The 17356-nt window shown below is 35.5% G+C and overlaps 1 protein-coding gene across 2 annotated transcripts; it reads right to left on the minus strand.

Moving 5' to 3' along the window:
• Positions 1–635: 635 nt before the first annotated feature.
• LOC149221605 (uncharacterized) lies at positions 636–13633 on the minus strand. 2 transcript variants are annotated; one of them, XM_089382999.1, is made up of 4 exons: positions 13419–13633; positions 1325–1411; positions 1139–1231; positions 636–966 (listed from the first exon to the last, which is right to left on the minus strand). In XM_089382999.1, the coding sequence occupies exons 1-4, from the start codon at positions 13455–13457 to the stop codon at positions 769–771; spliced, it is 417 nt and encodes a 138-aa protein (XP_089239125.1). In that variant the 5' UTR covers positions 13458–13633; the 3' UTR covers positions 636–768. The 2 variants fall into 2 exon arrangements, with proteins under 2 accessions (XP_089239125.1, XP_089239124.1); XM_089382998.1 differs by lacking the exon at positions 13419–13633 and having other exon boundaries at positions 1325–1817.
• Positions 13634–17356: the final 3723 nt, after the last annotated feature.

The raw sequence follows: 17356 nt of genomic DNA on the forward strand, positions 1-17356 counted from the left end.
GCATCATCATTTGGCATATTAATTTGTAACGTTTTTTGCTTCTTTTTAACGCTCAACTTTGCATCTTATTTTACATCTAGTTGTTGTCTTTTTTTGCATCTAATTTGGTGCCCATTTATGTGTCCTTGTTTTTGCCCAATTTGATATCCTTTTGTATGCCATGTTTTGTTCCCTTCTTTGTGTCAACTATTGCACAATTTTTCACTTCTAATTTAAAACACTTGGTCTGTCAATTGTTTGCATTTTGTATTAATTCCTAGTTTAACATCCAATTTTACTTTCAATTTTGCATCCATGGTTACATCCGCATATGACTTCTTATATAGAGTATATTTTTCTTTACATATATGACCCCCTTTATAGATTCATAGTGAAATATATGATAGTTTCTAAATATCATTAAAGCAGATATCACAATTCAAAATCATTTGTAAAGAAATTTAAGAGAAATTGACAACACCCATCCAAAAAAATAACAATGTGTCATTAACAATTTTCAAAACATGTATAAAATAGCAACATAATACTAATAAAATCAGTATTATTTTTAATCAAAACAAGTAAAATTCAAATATGATTAACAAATCAAAATATTTCATGAATATCGTTATTCTACGATAAATTAACAACATACATAAATCAAACTCATCGTATGATTACAAAATCAAAATGTCTCATTGATATAGGGTAAATTCACAACACCCATCTAAACATAACAATGTCATTCTACACAATAATTTCTTCATAAAAAACAATGCATGTGCATGCCTAGCTACCACCACCAAGATCATCCTCATGATCATCTTGACCATCCTCATTACTCTGATCCACATCATCACCAACACCGCAACTATCATCATCATCTCCTCCTTCACCACCATCATCCTCATCCTCATCCTCATCATCTCCTGATATATGTTGAACATAATTTGGATCATCATCTTGGCAATCATTACCTATAGCATTCTGACAAAAAAAATCAATATTACATGTTAGTATTAATTACATAACACAACGCATGTTTTTGTTATACAATGTTAACCATAAAATGAGGTAAGATATAATATCTAATAGTACTAAAAAATAAAATGAAAATATGGTTTAAAAGTATATTGGAAATCCAACTAAGATGTCATACCATAGAGTCCATCCAAACAACAAATTCAACCCATCTCTTTTGCTGCAGCACCTCCTTTTCCAAATGATTTGGAGGTCTTCCATATTTTAGTTCCTATCAATCAGTAAATAGGGAGAAATTAGATAACAATGACTTTCTTCTAGTACAAAATTTATTAAAAAAATATCACATGTTTAATATACTTACAAAGGTTGTTATCAGTGCTTTTAAACCTTTCTGGCCACTACGATGAGTGACTTTTGTCTTGGTTAACCTCGCCTTGGATGCCTTGTCCTTAAACATAAACCAATTCAATTTATTTTCACACAAATACATGTTTAAGATACTTATAAGTATTAATACATTCTAAATAATGTTTAATGAAAAATTCAATACCTGAATGCTCTCATTACCGACTTTTCTTTGTGCATCCAACTTCTCATATGATTTTACAAGTTCTTTCCATACTTTAAAAGGTATGTCAATAGGTCTTTGTTTCAGTCTTTGATCTTGAGGCATTTTTTTAATTTTTCTTGTTTGGTTAAAAATTTTGGTTAAAAAAAACCGAACAAGTAATTCACATCAATGGCATGGGGACTCTATGGATATGTGTAAAAAAATGGCTATAAAGAAAACATCCAAAAAACATATGAGCTCTCCCTTTGATGGTCACTTGGGGCATATGGCTGTAAAGGAACAACTCCATTTTCGAAAATCAAGGACAATCCTTTCTCAAAGTCCTTCCTAATATTTGCTCCTTTGTCCTATCCTTTTTTCCTTTATCCTATCCTTTTTTCCTTTATACTATTCTTTTTTCCTTTATCCTATCCTTGAGATGTTGTTTATGCATACATTCTTTCTCTATGCTCGGCTAAATGCAGTATTGGAGTTTATCTCCCTAGTAAAATCTTTAGCTAAATTTCTGCAGTTTGGGTCAGAGAGGAAATGGTTGTTGCTTAGTACATTTCAGTCTCAATGGCCATTATTCCCCATTAAGATAGTCTCCCACTAAACCTTGATTTGATCCCATATGCCAAATGGAAAAACAATAGTCATTGGTCCATTCATCCATATTATTTCCTAAACCTTTGTAATTCCTTTTGCTACATCCATCCCTTCATGTCATCTTGGACTTCATTGTATAAGCTCTAGTAATCCTATTCTAGGGAAGCCCCCTTGAGGCAGAGGAAAGCCAGCATAAACAGACTGAGAGCATCAAAATCAAACCACTAAAGACAATGAAATCAAAAGGGTAATGAAATCAAAAGGGTGGCAAGTACAGGATTTTTTTCTTCCAGTTCCTTGAAAGAATTTATGCAGAAAATTTAAGAAGTATCATGTCAATGACAGAACAAGTGAAGGACAAGAAGTTGCCAAAAAGGTTGTTCTGCTACCACCAAGACATGGCTGAATGTACGTTCAACAAAAAATTACAATAGTCCTGAAGAAGCTTAAAGAATATAAAGCAACAGATACTAGTAACTAGAAAACTTGAGGTTACTATAGAATAACAGCTGCTGCTCTAAATTGAATGAAGTGGCAGAGAAAATAGAATTGGATATCCTTTCATACAAAAAGTTTGTAGAAAGGTTGTAGGTGAAACAGAAGTTGAAACAAATATTACAATGAAGTATTTTCAATGATGTTAAAGGACGATTTTATATTTAAAAATTAAAATAATATAATACTATACCACTTGAAGTGACACAGAATCCCATATGCCAAATGGAAAAACAATAGTCATTGGTCCATTCATCCATCTTATTTCCTAAACCTTTGTAATTCCTTTTTCTACAGCCATCACTTCATTTAATCTTGGACTTCATTGTATAAGCTCTAGTAATCATATTCTAGGGAAGCCCCCTTGTGGCAGAAGAAAACCAGCATAAACAGACTGACAGCGTCAAAATCAAACTACTAAAGACAATGAAATCAAAAGGGTGGCAAGTACAAGATTTTTTCTTCCAGTTCCTTGAAAGAATTTATGAAGAAAATTTTAAGAAGTATCATGTCAATGACATAACTAGTGAAGGACAAGAAGTTGCCAAAGAGGTTGTTCTGCTACCACCAAGACATGGCTGAATGTACGTTTAACAAAAATTACAATAGTGGTGCAGAAGCTTAAAGAATATAAAGCAACAGATACTAGTAACTAGAAAACTTGAGGTGACTACAGAATAACAGCTGCTGCTCTAAAATGAATGCAGTGGCAGAGAAAATAGAATTGGATATCCTTTCATACAAAAAGATATGTAGAAAGGTTGTAGGTGAAACAGAAGTTGAAACAAATATTACAATAAATTATTTTCAATGATGTTAGAGGACAATTTTATATTTAAAAATTAAAATAATATAATACTATACCACTTGAAGTGACGCAGAAGAATCCCATATGCCAAATGGAAAAACAATAGTCATTGGTCCATTCATCCATCTTATTTCCTAAACCTTTGTAATTCCTTTTGCTACAGCCATCCCTTCATTTCATCTTGGACTTCATTGTATAAGCTCTAGTAATCCTATTATAGGGAAGCCCCCTTGTGGCAGAGGAAAACCAACATAAACCGACTGACAGCGTCAAAATCAAACCACTAAAGACAATGAAATCAAAAGAGTGGCAAGTACATGATTTTTTCTTCCAGTTCCTTGAAAGAATTTAAGAAGAAAAATTTAAGAAATATCATGTCAATGACAGAACTAGTGAAGGACAAGAAGTTGCCAAAGAGGTTGTTCTGCTACCACCAAGACATGGCTGAATGCACGTTTAACAAAAATTACAATAGTGCTAAAGAAGCTTAAAGAATATAAAGTAACAGATACTAGTAACTATAAAACTTAAGGTGACTATAGAATAACAGCTGCTGCTCTAAAATGAATGCAGTGGCAGAGAAAATAGAATTGGATATCCTTTCATACAAAAAGATATGTAGAAAGGTTGTAGGTGAAACAGAAGTTGAAACAAATATTACAATGAATTATTTTCAATGATGTTAAAGGACGATTTTATATTTAAAAATTAAAATAATATAATACTATACCACTTGAAGTGACGCAGAAGAATTCCAGCCTCCACTGTAGATATAGAAAGCACTGTAGAAACAGATGCTATAGCTTCCTTTTGACGTTGAAGAATGTCTTCCTCGCTTAAAATAGTGTAGTTCGACTGCAAAGTAACAAAATTTAACAAAGTAATAATTTTCACATCACGTTAAAGAGAGAAATTAAAGCTCGATTTGCACAATTGTTCATTTCATATCTTCATAATACTTTAAGCCAACCCATACCTAGGCTAGCTAGCATTTTGAAAACAAATAAATAAACCCTTTCAAGGGGCCAACACAAGAATTATATTTTTCCTTCTAATTTTGGAAAAGATAAATAGATAAATATTTATTAAACCCATTACTTCTCATGGATAAGAAATATTAGGCATTGAAGACAATCATTTTTAAAAAATGACAACATATTTTCAATTATGAAATCAATTTAATAAGATAGATGGAAAACTTCCCCTCAAATGAAGGTATGCAGCAAAACTCCAACCATGGACAGCTCATTTAAAAATTCATCCCACAAAGTTGTTTCATTCAAGCTTCAAACAAATCTTTAAGTTCCTTTTTGAGTATAGTCAATGACCTTGGTGACCATTTAATTTTAGAGAAAATGAAAAAGATTTTAAATAAAAATAAATTGATTGGACTGCTATTTTATAAACTTAAATCCTCTCAGTTTTACACCGTGCAGAAACATTCCTATTTCAAAAACCCCACCTTTTTCAACTTTTTAGTTTCTCATCATTACATCCTCCCAAAAAAGCATGATCTCATAATAAAGCATGATCTTAATCAAATCCTTCAGCTACTTGTTCATTAGTCATCCACCAGAATTTAAATTGTTCATCTTCTACACATTATTTTTGCATTGTGTGAAGCAAATCAATAGATGCATTGTAAGGTTGGCTAACACAATGTCCTTTTATTCATTTAGCAACCAGTTAACTTTAGCCTTTAGGGAAAGGAAAAATTTTAAAGAAAAATAATTGATTGAACTGCCATTTAATAAAACTCAAACCCTCTAAGCTTTACTCCAATTCAGGTGCAATGTACAGAGCAGGTACAGAAATCTTCTCAGCATTGCCCTGATAAACTGATGCAATAAATTTCAAGGTAATCCAAGCAAATATTTTAGTACCATGCATATTTGGTGCTTGAAATCAATACGCTTGGGGAAAGCAACTAATGTTGGATAGGTTTAAAAACCAACCTTTACAATAACGTATTAATTGGTTGACAAGGCATTTTAAGCCAAAGAGATGGTTGACAAAGCATTTTAAGCCAGTGAACATAATTGCTTGTGAGGGAGAAGAAAGGATTGAGAGGTATGAAGTTACAGGAAAATGGAGAGCTAGAGTGACTATGGCAGGATTTAGTGTATATCATCTCAGTGCTAATGTTAAGGACACGGTTAAATCTTTGCTCTGTTAATCATATTGCAATAGCTATAAGACTAAGGAAGAAGGAGGAGCTATGTATTTACTATTTTGGATGGTTGGACAAAATTCTCATTGCAACATCTGCTTGGCATTGAGAGGCAACGACTATAATAATGTTCTTGTACAAGAATTTGTTATAATTTATCAATACCATTGTTGAAACTGCATGTGACTTTCATGTGTGTCAGGGAAGAGTTCAGAAACCTGACACAATAACTTATTATGTCAACTTATTAATAACTTATTATCAACTTCTGCATTCCCCTCATGACCCATCTGGATATGGATTTAAGGAGACCAGAACCAATCTTAATAGATTAATTACAGGATGTAACTGCACAAGCCTAGCACTCCATGAGTCTATCCCCCATATGCTTATACTAGATATAAACAACACGTTTGTAGAAAGTTAGAAAAATACATTGTACAATCAGGTTGAACTCAACACAGATTCAATTGGACCTACAACACATTCCAACCACAAAGCTGGAAAGAGCACAATAAAAATAAAAGCAAACATTGAATCTTATCACTGTTGTGGATTTTGTCCTTAGAATGACATGAGACATTCCAAATATGATGCCCAATCTGATATGTTGGCTCTTCTAGCATGGATGCAAAGAGAAAGCAATTACAGTACTTGATCTGTTTTTTATAATATAAGACTATATTTTACTAAGAAAACAAAGGTATACAAAAAAGCCCACATGCATTACATATCGAATATCATTCCTTCGGGAAAGCCCTAAAAGCCAAGTGTATGTGGAGACTAATATCAAAAGAGGACCTCTGGAATCAGATTCACATTCAAAGATATATTGAGCCCAATTCAGCAGAAGACTGGATTGGAAACCCAAACAAGTCAATCAACAATGCATCCATATTATTGAAAGTACTGACTATAACATTCCCTTTAATAGGCAGATTGCTGGCATGGAAGGTTTGCAATGAGGCTAAGGCGAAGATCAGTATAGACCAATGGATAAGCAGTGGAGTTGAGTACAAGCTGCCAGAAGCAGTGATAAACTCTCTTCAATCTAGACCAGGCAGCTGGACCAGGAAACTCCTCCATTTGCCAGCAGGATTGGAATAGCGCTGAACAGAGAGACGACTCAAAGGCCAAGAAAATATTCAATCAAAAGGATTTATAAACAAATCAAAAGTGTGCCATGCCTATATAAAAGACTCTGATGATGAACATGTCTGGTCTAAAATCCAGCCTTGGGGATTTACACTCCAAAGTTAGGATAAGAATTGTGTACCCTGGACAGACCAGAATGCACACTCTCATGGTGGAAGCGCATCTGGATAAGAACCTTTCAAAAGTTCATTATTTACATGCAGTTGGCAATCTTAAATAGAGCACCCACTGTAGGAATTTACAGGGTAAGTTCCACAGAAAGAATACCAAAAGGACACCGCTCACAACTAGATCTCAAATCAATACACCAGTATTTTTGACGTGGTTAAAACCCTCAGAGTGCAAGGAGGGAAACAGTCCACGGCCTGTCCCAACGTGGGTACTACAGGCAATTTATTAATCAAAGAATGAAAATTTACATAAGCTTCTCTCATGCATGGATTACCCGAACAATGACCCTCCATGCGCTTTAAATAGAACTCATGGACCAATCGGGTGTCAAGCCACGGATCAAGTGTCGGTAATACCGAGGTGAGAGTGAACCGTCGGATCACTACATATCGTGACCGTCGGATTGTAAGTTACAAAATGTACAACGGTAAAGAAACACACTTTACCTAACTCTAACCTAACTCTATACTAGACCAAGTTGAACTTAACTATATCCTATGTGTCGGAATATCCTAACACCCACATAGGAAGTTCTTAAGAGAAGAAATGGATCAAGTCCAAGCAAATGTATCATGTGTAAAAGAGTTGAAAAGAACATAGACCACTTACTGATATTCTGTCTTTAATAAAGAAAATCTGGATGGTTTGACAAGGATAAAGGACTGTGGACAAGGAGGTTATGCTGAAGAGTGCTCTAAAAAGTGGTAGCAAAACTCAGTCCTCAAAGGCCTTCCTCTAATAGTATCATGGGGAATCTAGAAAGATAGAAATGTTGAAATCTTTGAAGACAGGTATATAACTCTTTCAATGTGCCTTCCAAGGTCAGTCAATCTTCTCAAACTTCAAAGCTTTTTCATCAACCCCAACACAGAAAAAGTTGATTCGTGCTCCTATGGAAAAATATGGAACATGGGGATTACTTTGATGGAGCTAGTCAAGGTACCCCCCAAAAAAGGGAAGCCATACGTGTTCTCTATCTCAATAACTCTCACTGTATCAGATTTAAAACAGATTTAGGTGAGGATCAAATAACTACACCGAGCTTATTTCCCTAACAATACTCTAAAAGCTAGCAGCCCACAGTGGCATTTAAAAAAATACCAGTGTTTATTGGCTCATTGTTGTTAGATAGTGTACCCCAGATCATCTTCTACTAGGTTGGAGCACACATGGCAGATCTGGGCACCTTATATTACAACAGCATTACACAAATCCATGCAGCATTAAATTCCAAACAACATAATGATCTGTTGGTGAGAATGCAGCAATAAATAGACAGTAGGAGCACATCACAAATTTTACTATTCCAGCAATAAGGGCACACACATGCATGTATGGACCAACCATAAAAAGAATAAGATAATTTTATCATTATATTTCAGGTTAAAGATAAAGTGCTAAAGTTAGATGAGTCAGTTCTGTTTTATTTTTCAGTCTTTCTGAATTCATTTTTTATCAGTTAGATAGAGCACAGATCCAGAGATCTAAGTAATATATCTATTTTTATAAACCCTAGGTGTCACTTATAAGAAAGAGTGAGAGTATGGATCTGTAATAGGGTTAGTTTCAGTTCTTACATAAAATCCTTTCTAGCAGATTTTTATTCAGCAGTATTGGAATAGCAGTAACAGGTGTTTTTGACATTGATCTGTGTGTTCCAATGTATGTATTCCAACTGTGTTTGTAGATTTTAGTGAGATTCAGATTGCAGTTTTGATTAGCCTTTAAATTTAGACAGTGTTAGTTTCCACTAGAAGAAGAATCTGTTTACAATGAGTTAGACAAAAATTCATAATGGTATCAGAGAAAGGTTTGTTGAAACATTCTAAAAATCCTTGAATAGATAGTAGGACTGCTACCTATGAAAGGGAGTTGTCAGGAGGCTCCAGGGATCGGATGCTGTGATCCATGCTTGAGAAAAGCACGGTGAAGTTTCAAGTTGTCGGGTTCTTTGTTAGGCTGCTGATTTGTCTTAACTTTCGTTTAGGCGATATTCCAATGTAGTAGTATGGCAGCTGGCTACAGTCAATCTCAAATACATGGACAGATTGGAAGGTCCCTCTTAACTTCATCCCAGGGAAGTCTCAGGTAACCAGCCTGCATCCATCTTAACTATAGATCTTCCAAGCATTTGGCGGGATCAAATTTCTTTTCACTCTAAAAGAGGTTTGCATCTCAATAGATTTGATCCCTCTCGACACTCGATATATCTGGAGTTAAGATGGATCTAGAGTGAGAAATTATTCTTACATAAGAATACCATTAGCAAAACCATGGGTTGTCAAAACCACCAACAATAAATTGACTATTTTACCTCAAGTTTATTTTAATTATTAATTTTATTTTTTTTTAATTTTATTTCATTTCCATTTTATGCAATTTGACTGAGTCAAAATGTTTACATATCAAGACACGACATTACAACATCTCTTCCATACCAGGCTGGTGAGTGCCTCTAGGCACAAAGATATTGTTGGAGTAGGATTTGTCTAACTTCATTGAGAAACTGGTTGTAGAGCCTCCCAAACCTGTGTAATTAGTAAATCATAAAAAGAAGATGGCCAAGGTCAAGTGAGTCATACTTGAATCTATGAAGGATCATTAGATCCCTCACATCACCAAAAAGACCACAATAAAGTACATGTTTGATGCTCTAGTCACTCTATCAGAGTGAGAACAACAAACAGAAGACATTGCTAAGAAATAAGCTTAATCCCTGCAAATGAGTAAAAGGATATTGTAGTTTCCTACTTAATGAAGATTATTGATCTCCATGATCAGCTTGCAGCAATTGAGAGGAGGTGAAGGGTGAAAAGCTAGTACTCATTGCATTAAATAGGTCCTGTTCTTTTTGGAAACTTTTTGGCTATGACATCTAGGCCAAAAAAAAGTTAAAACTTCCCATTTTGAAGAGGCTATGGAATGACTTCAACTAGAAGGAGCAGAATGTTGTCCCCATTAGTAAGACGAAGAAGAGCAACAAGAAAAGAGGAACTAAGAAGGGTTAAAAAGGGAAGAAAGAGAAGTCAGGTTCTTCTAACCAGGGAAGGAAGGACTTGAGCCACATCAAGTGCTTCAATTGTCAAATGTTTGGGCACTTCGCTTCCAATGTCATCAAAAGAAGGGGAAGGGAAAGCAACTTGTAAAGAGTACAAAAGCATCAGCTCAAGTGGATGAGCTTTCATCCAATCTTGAGATACACTTCTCAATGGTCTCATGCCTGTCATCTGACATCATGTCTGATGTGGACTGGTATGTGGACAGTGGAGCCTGCAAACATACAACCTCTAACAAGAGTACCTTTAGTAGAACTTGGTGATGATGCCACATATCCAGTTGCAAGAGTGGGATCCATCAAGTGATATCCTTAAGCTTACTAAGTTAATGATGTTTTGTATGTACCTAGCTTAACTAAAAATCTCTTTCCAATTTCAGTGATGATAGATCCTACATATATGGCTAACTTTGAAGATCAACAAGTCCTCATCCTAAATTGCAAGGGAATCCTATAAGAACTTTAGGGTATGATAGTGACAACATGTGTGAGCTTTGACAAAAGAGACTAGGTCACTTGCACTAGTGAATGTTGCCAATCTTGAAAAACATGGTGTGGGCATTGCCAATCTTCAAGGCTGAGAAGAAAGGAGTGTGCAAAGGTTGTGCACTTGGCCAGCATGTAAAGGATGTTTTCCTGGCAGTAAATATAGGTCAAGAGGGGTTTCTGACCTAATCAACTCAAATGTATGTGGGCCCATCTCTTCAACTTCCTTATCAAGTAACATTTACTATGAATATTTTATTGATGATTCTTCTAGGAAGTCCTAGACTTAATTCACAAAAACCAAAGGAGTTTGATACCTTTTGCATGAAATCAAGAATCAAGAAAATGTTGATAGTTCCCTACAACCCTCAGTAGTTTGGGGCCTTGATTCATGATCTAGTTCTGCTCATGTGTCTCTGTGTATAAACATGTCTCATCATTGTCTATATTTTGAATAGGTATCCTCACAGAATTTTGAAGGATAAGACTGGAGGAATTCAGAAGCCTCAAGTAACACATCTTTGAGTTTTTTAGTTGTCCTATCTACATTCATATTCCAGATGGGAAAAGGACCAAGTTGGAACCTTCTAGTTTGAAGGGCATTTTTGTAGGTTAGAGTGAAACCTCAAAAGCTTATAGAATATACATTCCATCTCAACATAAAGTAGTTGTGAGCAGAGATACCAAGTTTGAAGAAAATGCATGGTCCTCTAAGTCTCAAGAACCTCCAATAGTGACCATGGAGGTAGAAGAGCTTGGTATCCCAAAAACAGATCTGCAGAAATCAAAAAGATCATGAAACGCATACTTAGATCAGCAAGCTTTTGGAAGTGCAAGGGGTGCCTCTTTACCTTCAAGTTCAGCTAGAAAGCCTAGATGGCTAATCTAGACATTAAAATAGGCAACAGAGTAAGTTGGTGCTCCAACTACTTCCCTTCAAATAAGCCACCCTCCTAAAAAGTTCCCTAGTTATGTTGCACTGATATCTTTCATTATTGAAACAAAACTTCTAGTAACGGTAGTAAGGAAGCAAGTACTGCAAAATGCCATGATGGAGGAATACATCTCCTCCTAAAGAATGATGGGTAGGAGATAGTGCCTAGCCTAGTGGAGAAGTCAGTATTTGACTCTAGTTTTTCTTACAACAACCATGCATGGTTAAGCATGCACCAGATAGCAGCATATAAAACTGCAAAGCTCGGTTTGTGGCTGGACGGTTCTCCCATTAAAAAGGAGTTGACTATGAGGAGACTTTTTCTCTTGTTACTAAATATACCTCTATCAGATTTACTATGTCTTTCACAACAATCTTCCATTGGATTTTATATCAAATTTATGTAAAGACAACATTTCTTAATAGGTTGATTAAGGAGTTATATGAATAAACCAACCAAGAGGCTTTTAGGTGAATAGGTTTGAGACCCATGTTTACAAGTTGAAGTAGGCCCTTTATGAGTTGAAACAGGCACCATTTGCATGGCATTCCAAGATCGATGAGTAACTTTCAGATTTGGGTTTCACTGAGACAGATGCAGGTTCTAATTTTTACAATTTGGTAGATCATTCTAATCTGCTTGTTTTAGTCCCATATGTAGACAATCTTACACTCACAGGAAGTTAAAAGGAATCCACAAACTGGTGCAGGGCAAAATTGGCAAGAGAATTTGTCATGACTTGAAGCACTACTTGCTGGCTCTAGGGGTGTAGCAAAGTGCAGGTGAAGTGTTCCTTGGACAAAAAAATTATGCAATTGAAATTCTTAGAAGATTTCAAATGATGGACTGCAAACCCATGGCTACTCCAATGTATGCAATTGAAATTCTGATGAGATTTCAAATGATGTACTGCAAACCCATGGCTACTCCCCTGTGGTAGTAAATCCATTGTAATCTGTTGATTCTAATTCAGATTTGAGGAACATCTGTATACAGGGAATTGATAGGTTTCCTCATGTACTAAGTTAACACAAGGCCTAACATTTGTTTTGCAGTCAACACTTTCAGTACATGGTGCAGCCTAGGCAAGTTCATCAGGTTGCCACAAAACACAAGTTCTAATACTTGGAAGGGGGCAGTGCATTTTGCACTGAGATATGTTAGTGATGCAGCTTTTTATTCAATGATAATGGAATAGCATTAACAGGGGTTCTCGACAGTGATCTACATGTTCTGTGCATGTTTTCTAACTGTGTCCGTTTATAGGCTCAAACGACATTCAGATTACAGTTTCGATTAGCCTTTAAATTCAGACTGTGCTACTTTCCTGTAGGAGAAGAATCTGTTAAACAAGTGTTACTAAATTCATCAGTTGTTAGTAATTAATTGGATGAATGGCAGTAGTAGAAGATGAAATCAAACATTCTGTCCGTTTTTATTTCAGAGTGCTTTGAACATGTCTACAAAGAATTAAATGGTGAAGCAGACACCTTGAGGAAGGAAGGACTACAGTTGGCTGAGGGTTCAAGGTTATGAAGTGAAATCAAGGATTGTCATATCTTACACGAACATATTTCTGCATCCTCGAATGGGGATTCTTATGACAGTCAGTATTCTGAAGATGATCCAAGTGCCTCAAAAGAAGAATTCTGAATTTTAGAGAAGTTACAGGACCCTTCAATCAATATCAATGCCTTCTTCAGGCTTAGCAAAGAATGTATATTTTCGTTCTGATATTTCTCGAAGCTTAAAGCATTTACAGAATGTATCTCTTTATACTCGGATGAAATAAAAGATTAGAAAAATTGAGGGAAAATATATCAATATCAATCGATATGTAAGCCAATAAATGCGCCAAAAAAAAACACAGATTGAAAAAATATGCCTGTTGTGAGTCTGTGAAAGCAAATATAAGCAACACCTCTTCTGGAAAATGTGAAGCGGAAATACAAAACAAAAAAGACATCGTGATAAGAGAATATGGGTTGAGAGGGACAAAAGAAATCAAGGCTTAGACTCACCTCTATCCGATTGCATATGAGGATCTGAACCAGCCACATCGGTTATCAAAAAATGCACCTTTGTCCGTGCACCGATCAAGTCAATCCGCCGCCTGGAAAGAAAAATAGCGCAATGCAAATATTTGCAAATGCCCTCCTGAAAACCCTCGGAGAAGGATATATCTGCGGACCTGAAACCCTACATCCGATATAACAACCCATTTTAAGATATAAATGTTTTAAAAAGTTAAAGAGCATTGTCGCCGACCCTGAAACCCTACATCGTATATAGAACTAGCATTTGCACAAACCGGTGCAACGTCATAGAAGTAGTGGGATATGGAAGTAAGTAAAAGTAATATTTTAGTAAAATGTTAAATATGTGTTGTATGAATTAATAATTTTATTATATAATTAATAAAAGAATTAATAGAGAAGGGTTATTATTTTAAAATTTAGGATATAATTATAAAAAAAATTGAGAGGAAATATTAGTTTTAAGATTAAAAAAAAATTAATTAAAAAGAGCGATAAATTTTAGGTTTAATTCTAAAGCCTCAATGCGCAAGGATTATATTAGAACATCCTAAAAAGTCTTTTAAGAAAAATGGCAAATAAAACCTTTTCCAAATAAATTTTAAAGGTTTAAAGCATAAATATAATAAAAGCCGGCATATATATGTAAATAGTAATAAAGAGGTCGACCCCATAAAACTGTCACGTTGCATATTGGGATCTCGTGAATGGCGTTTTTGTTTTATTGTCCATGACCAAACTTCCGAAGCCTCTAACTTGCGACTTTATTTACACCATATCCATTCAATTTAATTATTTACACCATAACCATTTCAACTTTTAATGTCCATGACCAGACACACGTCTTTAAAACTTGTGATATGAAAGGCGTGACATGGCAACTGTGATATTATATTAAGGTGTGCTATGATGGAGCAGTCGAGTCTGCAACACGTATTGCAATCGGAGGTTTCAAAGTGACAAGGCTTCAAAAGTTGAGATATGGCGGATGTGATATTAATGGCCAAATGTGGAGAATTAATGGTTTTCGATAGAATAAACGCATTCATTATTACTAACGGTTTCTTGAGATTTCGCTCATAAAAGTCTTGGATTATTATGTAATCGGTTATTTGCTAAGTTATTCGCTCTGAATGTTAGTTACTCTCACCCTTGTGTTTCTCTTGACAAGTCAGTCCCAACAAGCATAATTCAACAAAAATGTCATGGTTAACCAAACCCATGAAGAAACCTGTTGTTCAACAACAATCAGTTGCTCTTCCCCCTGAGTTTGCAGAATTGCTTGCATTATTTACCGATACCACATGCACCTCAAACACCGGAACATCTACCTGGGAGGCCACATATCAACTTTTCGAAGATGAAGAGCCGAGAGTCACAGAAAGAGTAGTCATAGCCGAAGATTCATACCCGGTTTCTGATACTACATATAGTGATCTGGCCAATTCATTCCTCCACAGAATTGTTGCTCAGCTGAACATCCTTCCTTACATGGATATGATCACATGTGTTGTTGACCATCTAAACATCGCTGACAGAAACTTTATGACTAAGAGGAACACAATCATCGACTCTTTCACCAATAAAGATTCGACTCGAATGTACCAGTTGTCGGTAGCTCAGAAGAAATATGATAATGACTTCAATGAGAAATTCATGAAGGAAAATCAGGATCAATCTGAAGTCATCAAAGGATGGAGAAGAGATGCCATCAAGCACAAGCGAGAAAATAAGGGTATGCATTCTATAGCTTCTCTTGTCGGTCCATATTGTTATGTTGCCACTATGATATGTAGATTATTTGGTTATGTCAATACCCAAAAGTTTTCAGAACAATGCGTACCCTTGATTGATGCAGCTATGTTATGGACTGGGGGACTGTTCTATCTAATAATTTAAGTATCCAAATCCTAGATTATAGGAAGAACTGTAGTTTTTTTATTCTAGAAAACATTGTTCCCCCATTTTACATGAGTGCCTATGTAATGGATGTTATTTTATTTACTTCTAATTTCCCATCCATGGGATGTAAATGGACCATACAGGACCCTATGTCTATCCACGTTTATCATAGTATTCTCCGGGAGTCAAAATATAGGAAAAAGAGCATCATTCCTTTGTTAATTCTCATACAGAATACAAATTAGATGCATGGTGTGAAGGAAAATGAAATTTACAGGTTTGTGGTTGAAATTTATTGGTGTATCTATACGTGTATCTATAAGTTGTATTTTCATAGTCCAGGGGTTGGGAATACACAATTCCCATCCACTTGAGCTCAATTTTATCTCGCAAAACTTCATTGGGATCTACCTAAACACATATGCAAACATAGGTGAAAATGCCTTTCAAAAGTCTTTCCCTGTCTACTTTGACGAATCTTCCAATAAAATTGCCCACTTTTTCTAAGAGATCTAGATGGGTAAAGTGAATGGGAAAACTGTGAATCTTACCCATACTAGAGTAGTCATCGGCAACATAGTGAGAGGATTGAAGTTGGGAAACCATGGCTTCACTAGAAGACCAACTCATCCCCAAAACCATGGACCTTGGTCAAGGATTTTTTTCTTATCCTCAAGACATTTGAAGATCACCACAAAAAAACATGGGTCTACATCCACCCAAACCGGCGTTCATCCAATCCTATCATAATCGAACAGAAAAACACTACTTTTTCAATAGAAAATGGGGAATAAAAGTATCACCCAAGGATAATGACCATCGCATCAAGCGCTCAATCATAAGGGAGGAGCAATAATTTGACAATCACACGTCCTTGATTTCTGTTGATTTAACTCTGAACACTCACGTAATATTCTCTTGCTTGGCGAATTAAACACCACTGCATGGAATGGACGAGGATTGAGCCGAACCCTAGATGAAGCCCACTTCATTCTCATCTAAACACAAAACTATATATACGTCAAAGCTATTACAATAGATTCTGACTGTCAACACCTCGAGGTTTTGTTTATATGTGGCTACCTTTTATGGTTACTATTGAATGTGTGATTGGCAATAGTAATGGCAACTTAGGGCTGCCAAATTTCCTTCGATTCCCTCACTACATCCTAACGCAAATAGTTGTTCAATGCCTTGGTTGTGTTTCAAAACTGGTAGGCAGCGTCTTCTTTGATATTTCTCGATGGTTTTAATTCCACTACAATCACAACTTTCATTTACATAAACTTCGTGTTTTCGCACGAGCGACGATTGTTCCAAGGTGAAATGTCACTTGGATGGTTTCAATGTTGTTGACCCATCATAACTAACTAACGGATATGCCCATTACAATTTTATACCACCCCATTATCAATATCAATTATGCATGGGAACCAATTAAAGCAACTTTTCACATTAATTTTATATGAGCATGAGAACATGTGTTAACAAGCAGCCCATAAAGCCTCATTTTGAATGCCATAGTCACTTAGAAGGAATTCCTCTTGTAGTAGCATCCTCCCTACTAAACTTTGCTAGTGCTAACATTAGAACCACCATTACAACAAGATATCTTTCTAGTGTTGACAACACCATTATAGTAAGATACCTCAAGAGAGACAGAAAATTTAAAAAGTATGATAGTAATACGTATCCAGAAGATGGTATTGAAACTAGTAATTGTTCACGAATCCATAAGATTGTAAGGTCATTCTCATTATCATAATCATTGTCATCATCATCACCATCATCCTTGTCATTGTTATTGCCATCATTACATTATCATCATAATCACCATTCATGCCATCATCATCATCATTATGGACATTGTTTGCAATTGTTCATAATTGTAGATGTTGTAAGAAATATCATCAACCCAAAAAATGTGATCAGTGCTAGAAAAGGGTTGTTTAGGACACATTGATATACGTAAGAGAAATAACAACTCTATTTTTGACAGATGATCGATGATGATCATCATC

The sequence above is a fragment of the Pinus tabuliformis genome, chromosome Q (assembly GCF_031772625.1).
Source record: "Pinus tabuliformis cultivar Carrire ecotype Pingquan chromosome Q, CPIR1, whole genome shotgun sequence".
In the NCBI taxonomy this organism is placed as follows: domain Eukaryota; kingdom Viridiplantae; phylum Streptophyta; class Pinopsida; order Pinales; family Pinaceae; genus Pinus; species Pinus tabuliformis.